General features: G+C 26.3%; 1 protein-coding gene across 1 annotated transcript; it reads right to left on the bottom strand.

The window, feature by feature from the left end:
- Positions 1-3,767: 3,767 nt before the first annotated feature.
- Positions 3,768-5,741, bottom strand: LOC135930198 (uncharacterized). The gene has a single exon (XM_065466979.1). It carries the CDS (start codon positions 5,739-5,741, stop codon positions 3,768-3,770), a length of 1,974 nt encoding a protein of 657 aa, XP_065323051.1.
- Between the last annotated feature and the right edge of the window lie 5,043 nt (positions 5,742-10,784).

The following is a 10,784-nucleotide window of genomic DNA, read 5'->3' as shown; positions in this document are numbered from 1 at the left end:
TATTAGATTTAGTAGGGCAGCTTTTTTTCGCATTGCGATGTGTTACTAAATGATTTAATTATAGAACAATTTTTTGCAATATTTTTCAAAAAAATGATATGGATTTGGCTGTGTTTATGCAAATATTATTTATATTATAACCTAGATAACTAAGAGATAATATTGACTGATATTTTCAATAGATTCATGTGAATGTCGAACGAAAGCAAGATTATATGATTTTGAGACAAGCTTCAACTTGCATCAAGGCAAACAATGGTTTCAATATTAATGTGGACTCAATTGAGGATTTCTATAGAACGACCGTTTTTATTCCACTTTTGGATACATTTTTGACTCAAATCAATGAACGATTTATGATTAATAAAATGGCCGCTATTCAATTTAAAAATACTATTACCTAGAAATCCATAGGTATTAAATCTTGATATTGCAATTAAATATTTCGCTCAATTTTATTCATATAAATAAATGCATCTGAGGGCTAGAATAAATACCTAATCTCAGAAGTATAACATCATAAAATCAATTGAACAGACTAGCTTTACTTAATATTGATAGAGATTTAATCCTCAAATAAAAAACAAATTATTGGAAAAACAATCGCAAATAAAATTAAGTTTTCAATAATGAACGATTTTTTATTAACTTTAAATCATCCTATAAATATTTAATTCTATACTTTATTGTGATTTACATACCGGGTTATATAGCTATAATATTTTTAACAATATTATATTCGCTCTAAAATAGTTTTTTTACCAATATATTATTTGTGTTCCAAATTGTCATTTTATAAATATTATTGGTTTAAATAAATTTTATTGTTACAATAAATTTTTAATATTAAAAAAATATTCATTTCAATTTTTAAAAAAATTAACCCCCTCCCACAGAAAATCTCTGGCTACGCGCCTAAAAAGATCTTACGATAATATATAAATTGGTTAATTTGAGTTAAATTATTGATCGGAAATGAAGACTAAAGTAGTTAATTATCATCTTCTGCTAGTGCTATATTATCAACACCTTGAACAGCTGTTATTTCTACAGTAATAATATGATTTGTTGTAACACATTTTCATAATGTGAAAAAACATTCTTATATAGTTAAATAACTTTCCATAATTATTGTAAAAACATTTTGATAAAATGTTTAAAAATTTTTGATATAATTTTTTTTTAAATTTTTTAATAATAAGAGTTTTTAACTTTAATGAAGATTAACGTCAAAGTTATGAATCGAATATAATTTTTTTATGTTTTGGACCCAAGTTTAAGTGGGAAAATGAGAATAAAAAATTTCAAGATTTTTAGAATAATTTTTTTTTAAATGTATTGTAAATTTTTTTAAATTTAAAGTTTATTACAATATATTAATGTTACTTTTAGTTATCTAAAGAATGGAAATCAGGATAAGAAATTTGATAATTTCTTAGTTAACATAGTGAAAGAAAATTCTAATTTAGGGTTTTCAGATAATTCTTATTTTTTATATTTTTTTTTGGTTTTAAAATTAAATAAAATTTAATTGTTGTAGTTGCTTTTATTAACCTAAAATGACGCATACCAAAAATCATCGAGATGTGCCACCAACCATTCTACCCATAACGGAAGCCCCGACACTTTAATTTAACTTTCCATAATTATTGTAAAAACTTGTTGAGAAAAATACATCCTTTTTTAAAAAATTGAAAGAAAATTTTAAGAAAAACATTATATTTTTAAAACTTCCGGTAACCTATGCACAATAGGAATAAGTGGATTGAAAAAATTCACAATAATAGATGGGGCTTTTACTGCGATAAAATTCAAGGCATATCTGGATGAATTATTCGCACTTTTACCATCAAATTCATTACTTATAATGGATAATGCTCCTATACATCGAACGAGGATAATTAGTGAGAATTATCCAAATATCATATTTTTGCCACCCTATTCGCCGCAATTAAATCCGATAGAAAATTTTTTTTTCGGAGTAATTAAGAATCTATAGATCAAATTCTCCTAAACCCAATAACCGAAATGAAGTTATTTCAATTGTTACGAGTATTTTAGGCAATTATATTACATATTTCAAATTTTTATTCTCACACCATAAAGTTTATTGAAGAGGGAATTCGATGCATTCCTTTAAATGATTGAATTTGTAATTGATTTATATTGTGTAATATTTTATTTACAAAGAATAAATAAACAAATGGTTTTTTTTTATTTTGGTGTTTCGAATTGATCATAAAAAATTCTAAACAAATAAGAATTATCTGAAAACCCTAAATTCGAGTTTTCACTCATGTTTATTTAAGAAATTATTCAACTTTCTTATCCTGATTTCCATTCTTTGGATAACTAAAAGTAAAATTAGAATATTGGAATAATTCTTTAAATTTAAAAAAGGTATTGTAGAAATCTTAGAAAATTTTTTTTATATAATATCTTTTAAAATTCTAATTTTTCAACTTAAACTTATGTCCAAAACATAAAAAAAACTATATTCGTTTCATAACTTTGACGTTAGTCTTCATTAAAGTCAAAGAACTTTATTATTAAAAATTTTTTTTTGAATTCTCATTTTTCCACTTAAACTTGTGTCCAAAAAAAACTATTTGATTCATAACTTTGATGCTAGTCTTCATTAAAGTTTAAAAACTTTTAAAAAAAATTTAATTTATATCAAAATGTTTTTTACAATAATTATGGAAAGTTATTTAACTATATAAGAATGTTTTTTCACATTATGAAAATGTGTTACAACAAATCATATTATTACTGTATTAGTATAATAAAAAAGCTATTGTAGAAAAAATATTTTTAATATTATATTAATATAATTGAATAATATTATCATAAAAAAGTAAGAAAGACTAGTGTTCCTGAACTATCGTACTCTTAAAACGCATTTAATAACATTACATTATATTTTTTAGGATGGTGATTAATTTGAAAGAGATTTAATTTTCAGGCTGAGGTTTTAACTCGAATTTAAATAAATTTATCAAATTTTAGCCTACTATAATCTTATATTTTTTTCCTATTTATAATGGTAATTATTTGAAATATTAATTAATAATTGTCCTCTGTTGGATTATTTTAATATTTTTGATCACCCAAGTAAATTTAAAACAATATTTTTAAAACAGTAAAAATTTATAGTTTTGAATTATTTTTACCAATATTTACTACGTTTTTGAATATCAAAAAAAATAATCAATCTTCATTGCAAAAAGTGTTTTTTTATTTTCTATTTTACAATGAAAGGAATCATTATTGTATTTTTCATTCATTCGTTTTTTTAAATATAGCTTTTGTAACCGCTACATGTTCTAAATAACAATAACTTAATCGTTAATCTTTTTTGAGGTCGGTTTTATCTTAACCTTCATATTTTTTCTTCAATGATAACCATTAATTTATTCAAGTATCACGCCAAACCTTGTTTGATGATGCGAATCTTTCAGGTTTCTGTGCCTGGGTGACCTATTTCGATGTATATTTAAAAATACATACTTAGAAATTTAGGTTTAGACAGTCTACATACCATAAATTCTTAGGTAAAATTGATGTATAACATTGAAAGGGGTTATGGAATTCGTAAGTTAGATATTATATACATATCATATTGCTACTAATTAATGATATATTTATCATTTTCATATTAAATATCCTCATTTTATAAAAAATTAGTCTCATATATTCATTATGAATTTGGATATTTCATGAAATTAAAAAAAGAACAAAAATATAGATTTATATAGTATTCGTATTTAATTTATTGAAGAAAGATAATTAAATTTTATTAATTTATTCTGTAAAGTTATCCTATTAAAAAATTCATTGTTTAATAGTATTTTATCGTTTATTTTAGGTGAATCGATAATTTTTTTGAGAGTTCCATTTATACGGTCATTTTTGCCAATTAAAAAGGTGTCCTTATTATCCAAATATGCTTTTAGATATTGCTGATAAAATTGATTATTATAATTTAAAAACAATTGATCCACCTCAACAGCATTTCTAATTTTTTCATCCTTTTGTAATTGATTCTCGACACCTATAAATTCAAATTTTAATCGATTTCTTTCTAAAAACGGTATCATGGCAACTGGTGGAGATGGTTCTGTTCTTAAATATATTAATTTAAAATCTTGAGGATACATGTCAATAATATTAGATCGACTTTCTGAATTAAGAAATTGAAGAGATTTAGGTAAATACAGGTTAATTTGAGGGTTTAACACAGCAACTAAGTGTTCTAATGGTTTTAGTGGTTCATTATTTTCATCCAAAAGATTAAAATTAATATCTTGAAAATTTTCAATGTTTACGCAATCGCTGGCTAAAGGAGGTAGCCTATATGGGTAAAACCATGTCCATGATTTGCATTTATGAAAATAATAATAAAAATTCCAATGAATGCCAATTATATATTCCTTTGCTACTTCGAACCCAAAGTTTACTTTTTTTTCGCCAAAATATTTTTTATAGTACCATATCTTATCATTATTATCATTTTCTGTATCATCTGAATCAGAAGAATCTTGATAGATTTTTTCTTTATTACGCAATTTTGATAAAAAATAAGATTCATCTTTAGCCAATTCAATAAATATTTTTGAAAGAAAAGTTAAGTTTATTTTACTTTCTTGAATTAAATATGATTTAGATTCATTTTGAACCTTTGAATATATTTTGGCTAAATCACATATATTCGATTTTGAGTCATTGATATACAATTTAGGTAAAAAATCGTTTCCTAAAAAAAAACTTAAAACAACGAAATCGTCCAAGAGCTTTTGATTTTCTATATTTAAGCCAATTCCCTTAGAATCTTCCTTGATGTATATTTTTAATTTTTCGATATTGACGACTTCATAATCTGAATTACATGGCATATTTTCACTAATACTACTCAAAATTTCAGAACTACTTTGCTCTTCGTCGGTATTGTATCCCGAACGCGTTGAATCACTATCATATTGAGAGAAAGTTGAGCAATATTGTGCCTTATGTCCAAATTTAGAACAGTAACTACAATAACTGTAATGATTATTTCTTTTTGAGTAACGAGATTTATTATTTTCACCAGGTGTGATAATGTATATTTTATTAAAGGCATGTCTTATCAAACTTAAAACAATCAAATCTGCGTCTCCACCCACTAAAAAATTGGAATCATTTTTTCTTATATTTTCTTGAGATAGCAGTAAATTCATTATTTTATTTTCACCTTCACCTGGAGTATTGGCATTAGATAAAATAACGATTAAATTTTTCCAATATGAATCTACATTCATTTTCAGATAAATAAAGCTTTCAATTTGTATAACAATTTCTGCCATTAGTTCTGCTCCTGGCGATAAAACAGATGACGAGTTTTTATCTTTATTTGAATTTAATCGATTTTTATTAGTTATAGATTTCATTTTTTTAAATCGATTTGATCGTTGTAAATTTATTTTACAATCAGGAGGAACTCCGTCTAATGCAATATACACTGTATTTTGTGGATGAAAACATTTTATTAAATCATCAATTTCACTGAAAATTTTTAAAAACCATGATACTTTGTCAATTTTTCCCATGGACATTGCTTTACAACTGTGAACCAAAAAATTTGCATCTATATACAAATGATCTACTTTTGTTTCAGCCTTCATGTCATTAGAATTTGATGCAGCCTTAAAAAATGCGTTTGGGTAATGTTTCCTGATAAATCCATAAAACCCTTTAATTCCCATTCAGGTAAATTTACTATCTCATTATATATTTACCTGATAATAAGATTTTAAATAATAACTCATTAAATGAATAGTAATTATATTAAAATGTTGATAACAATTGTAAGACGTATGCATTTATAGAATATTACGTTGATGTCTTATAGAAGGAAAAATAATCGTGATTTCAGAATATCATTAATGATGCTTATATTTAAAATTCTCATAAAAAATTAATTAAGGGTGTCTTATCGAATCAACTTATTTAATTTATTCAGGCAGGCGCGTACGCAGCGGGGGGGACAGGGGGACAAATCCCCTCCCCCCCCCCCCCCCCCCAAAGCCAAAAAATGCAGATGCCGGATTATATTTTTCAAAAATATTATTGTTAATATTAATTTATATTTGTTAATATTTATTCTTATCTCATATATACATATATATATATATATTTTATTTATCACATTCATCTACTAAGTTATTTTATCAATCAATTTCTATTTCAAGTTTTCCTTGGCGTAATTTTCCTATTATTTTCAAATTTTAGTGGCGTAATATTTATCTAAATTTCTAGTCAAATAATAATTATCTCTGAAACTTGTCCAACAGGGAGAAAGAAATTGCAAGGTTGTCCAACGAGAGCGAGTCTCCGCCACAAGCAGTAACAGCTATTATGGAGTTAGAAGAGCCGATTATTAATGCTATTACTGAAATATCACAATGGCTTGAAAGAAATATTTCCTCAGAAGCAAGAAAATTATTGGATTCAATACTTATTCCAAATTTTTTTTCTCAAATGTATTATTTAATTATACAACTATTTTATGTAATACTTTTCAAAAACATAACATGGACTTGATTAAGAAGATGAGAATAGCGGAGAGCATTTTATTAGAACTCAAGGAAATTAGGGCTAATGTTGTTGAAGAATTTCCTATTTTATATGTTATTGTTGAGTCAAAAGCAGAGCTATACGTGCTTAATATCTGCCCCCCTCGACTTGCAGCAAGCAAGCTCATCGTCAAAACATTAATATAGGATCAGTAGAAGAGTATTACAAAACAAATGTCCCCTATGCCAACCTTTTTCATATGGTGATAGAAAAAAAATATAAATATTTGTTATATTTTTATCATGAAGATGTTAAAATATCTTATGATGCCTTATTAGCTGAATAACTATGATTAAAAGATTAACTATGGTTGATACAGTCCCAAAAAATGCTATGGATGCTTTTTATTTCAAACACATTTTAGATTATACTCCCAATTATTAAAATGGTTATATATATATATTAGCAGCTCTTTAGTAAACTAATGAGAGAACATTCACTTTTTTAAGAAGAATAACAGAGCCTTGCAGAGGTGGTACCATTTGCAGGACCAGGCCCAGATTTTATTTTAAAATTTTTTCCGGCCCGGGTTTTTTTTAAAAAAAATTTTCAGGCCCGGCCCGGCTGGCTTAGCCCGAATTTTTTAAAATAAATTATATTTATTTTTGATATTTATAGCTAATAATGGCGATTTCAAATATTTGGTTTTAAAATATACAACTCGGCTAGGATATTTTTTCTTAAAAAATTTTCAGGCCCAGCCCGGGTGTTTTTAAAAAAAAAATTACGAGCCCGGCCCGGGTATATTTAAAAAAATTAAAATACGGTCCGGCTCAGGGGCCGGGCCTGCAAGTCTGTGAAAATTTTTAAGGACCTTGGTCGACTTTTAATAAATTTTTGGCCAGGGCGGTAAATTTTTTTTAGATTTCATGCCAGGCCAGGCGTCTGGCAATATTCTTAGGCCGGGCTGGACACTTTATGCAAAAATTTTTAACGGGCCGAAACGTACCAGGCCTTGCAGACCTCTGATTACTTTATGCTCTTCAAACCCTGAACCGGAACCCTTTTTTATTTCTGAACGTGAACCCTCTTTTTTGTTAAAGGGCTACATCCCTGCTATTCTATCACCAATGTATCATAAAATATTTTTCATTATATTTCATCTTCTGTTATTTAGTAAATTACTTATATCAATTTTTTTCTAAAATAAAAAATATAAGAATTATTTCAGGCTTGGTATAATATTCTTATATATATATACTATAAATAATTTTAGTAATAATAAAAAATTACCGATTGGCATAATTTTCCCAGGACAAATATTTGCGGCAATTGTGAGTTATGGCAAAATTAACCATGGTAAACTTAACGCGTCTAATTGACGTAACATCTAATCAATAGTTTATTAAGCAATATTTATGTGACGATTTGTTGTGGCATCCAAGCGGCATATTATTTTACCCAATTTAAATTCCATTTTATAATTTTTATTTCCCAGATTATATATATACGCCTATTTGTCGCGAGGCTCATTGATAAATGCCCAATAACCCGAAATGATGTGTAACCGAAAGGAAAGCGTTTAGCATATAAAACCATATAGAGGATGTAAAAAAGATAAAAATGACCCGAACCTTTCGAACTCTCAATATTTTACATCCAATTTTAAAAATTTAGAGTTCAGTTCAATAATTTCTTTTTTTTTTAAATATTAAATTTATTTAAAAAAATACATCAACGAGATTCGAACCACTGACTCAACGTTAGATAGATACACACTTTCCAGTCACCCCCATTCTTAAAAATATTACCCCCAACGTGGGGCTCGAACCCACGACCCTGAGGTTAAGAGTCAGAAAGGATAAGGTGCGAAGTACAAGAATACTAGGAAGTTTAAAGGTAGTGCCCATTGAGACTAAGATAATGGTAAACAGACTTAGGTGGTATGGGCATACAATGAGAAGGCCTATGAACTACATAGGAAATTTGAGAGTTTGGAAGTGATGGGTAAACGTAAAAGAGGAAGGCCAACATTTCAATGAGGACATAAAGTTAGAGCCAATATGAAGAAGTATAAATTAGATAAACGAGATAGTATGAATAATTTATGGAGAGAGATATTGAAAGAGCTTCTTACCACCAGAAAAGGTGAAAGCTAAAGAGAAATAAATTAAACTATTTAAAAATAATAAATATAACAGTGTTTGACTAAACTGCAAATGATAAGGTAAACTGCAAATGCTAAGGTAAACTGCAAATGCCAAGGTAAACTGCAAATGCTTAGGTAAAATTTTTTGATATATATTCTATTAATTGGAGTAAGATTCATTTTCTTATGATATGTATAACTTATAAAAATTATATTATTAGATACAATCAATAAAAAATGAAGATATTAATAGTTGTATTTCCTTTTATCTCATAATAAATAGTTTAAATCCTTTAATATAAATAAATTAAAAATAATTATAATTACATTTAAAATTTCATTAATATCAAATCCGCAAGTGGGCGTATTATTATTTAAAGAAAAAAAATACAAATTTTCTTTGTTTTAGGATATTTTAAAATCATATTGTATTATTATTTAAAAAGGTGGTTTCACATGTTTGAGTAAACTGCAAATGCCAAGTGAAAAGAATAAGGTTCTTAACGATATAGCGCGAGGTACGAGTCAGTAAAAATATATTTTATTAACTAATTTCTTTTTCTTTTCTTAAGGTATATATACATTTTTATAAGTCCAAATTAGAATACAAACGAAAAACAAAAAAGTAAAAATATTATAAAATATAAAAAGTAAGGTTACGCCGAAAGTTATAAAAATAAGGTTACGCAATAAAGTTATTACAAAAATAATAAAAATTAGATTACAAAAAATTCAAATGCAAAAAACAAAAAGAATAAGATTATAACGCAACATTCTCCCTCTTCTGATAATTTCATCGGAGAAGACACAGAGAGTTTGTTGTCCAAGTGGTTTATCGTTTTAGTAATCAAGTTGTATCACAAATCATCATACCGTTGGCTTGTCCCAATCGTTGGTTTGTTTAAATCGATTTTTGTTCGTTTTTGTTTAAATCGTGAGCTTGATATCCATATCGAATGTTTTACAAATCGTGACGTTGATATTATTATCATTTTTCAAAATCATTATTATCAGTAAGTTGCGAATAATAAGAAATAATAGTTCATCAAAATATAAGTGAAGAATGATAAATCAATAAGATTGTTATATTTTTAGCGTTTTAATTTTTCGCGTTTTAATGACTTTTATTTTTTCGCGTTTTAGTGTTTAATTAATTTTTGCGTTTTAGTAATTAATTTATTTTTATTTATTTTCAATCTCCGAGGTTAAAATATGCAAATAAAATATTATTCACATTTCCCTCTCTTTAAATAAAAAATTTAAATTTCACACCCTAATTTTAATTCAAAAAGTGTTATTTTTAATAAAAATTCTTCATAAGATAATTTTTAGAAAATGATCTCATCACATCATTTAAATATTTATCTAAAATGAAGATGTAACATAACCACTTATCTTCAAAAGTTTTATTTCAAAAAACATTTTTATCATATTAAGTATTACTTATAAGGGTTATATAAATCTATCATGTGATTTAAACCTTTTAATTCATGTTTTAATTCCATTTTAATATATTTAAAATTAAAGTTTTATCTTCTTGTTTAGGATTTCTAATGGTTTATATTTAATAATATCTAAGAATTCATCTTTAGGATTAGTTGTTAATTTACAACAATTGGTCATCATTCAAGAAATCAAAAAATAATATTTCACTAAGAATTTAAGTAATAATTTTTTAAAGGCTTTTTGTGTGTTCAAATATATCCATTAAGATTTTACATTTTAGTGATTTTAAAAATTTATAACATGCCTTAACCTGGCATAAAATCTTAATTTTTAATAACCTTTCTTCTTACGTGGTTTAGAATAATTAGTAATCATCATTGGTCTCACAAAATAGAATTCATAATCTATCGTTCAACTTCCATATCAGTTCTTTCTAGGTTGTCACATTAGGTTAGGTGCTGGTTATCATATTCCAGTCCAACACCCAGAGCCGGGACACCATGAAGAAAGAAGCTTTTTGCATGAAAGAACGTGCTAAGGTTTGATTCTTGGTCATCTCCATAGATTAGGCATTGGTCATATCAATAGATTAGGCAGTCACAATAAATAAGGTAGTCATAATAGGTAGTCATCTCCA

This window comes from Gordionus sp. m RMFG-2023, chromosome 5, assembly GCF_954871325.1.
Source record: "Gordionus sp. m RMFG-2023 chromosome 5, tfGorSpeb1-WG-v2, whole genome shotgun sequence".
Lineage (NCBI taxonomy): Eukaryota > Metazoa > Nematomorpha > Gordioida > Chordodea > Parachordodidae > Gordionus > Gordionus sp. m RMFG-2023.
This window is presented reverse-complemented; position numbering and strand designations above follow the sequence as displayed.

Excerpts from the sequence above, each read along its gene's own strand:
- LOC135930198 (XM_065466979.1), bottom strand. The coding sequence starts at position 5,741 with ATGGGAATTAAAGGGTTTTATGGATTTATCAGGAAACATTACCCAAAC.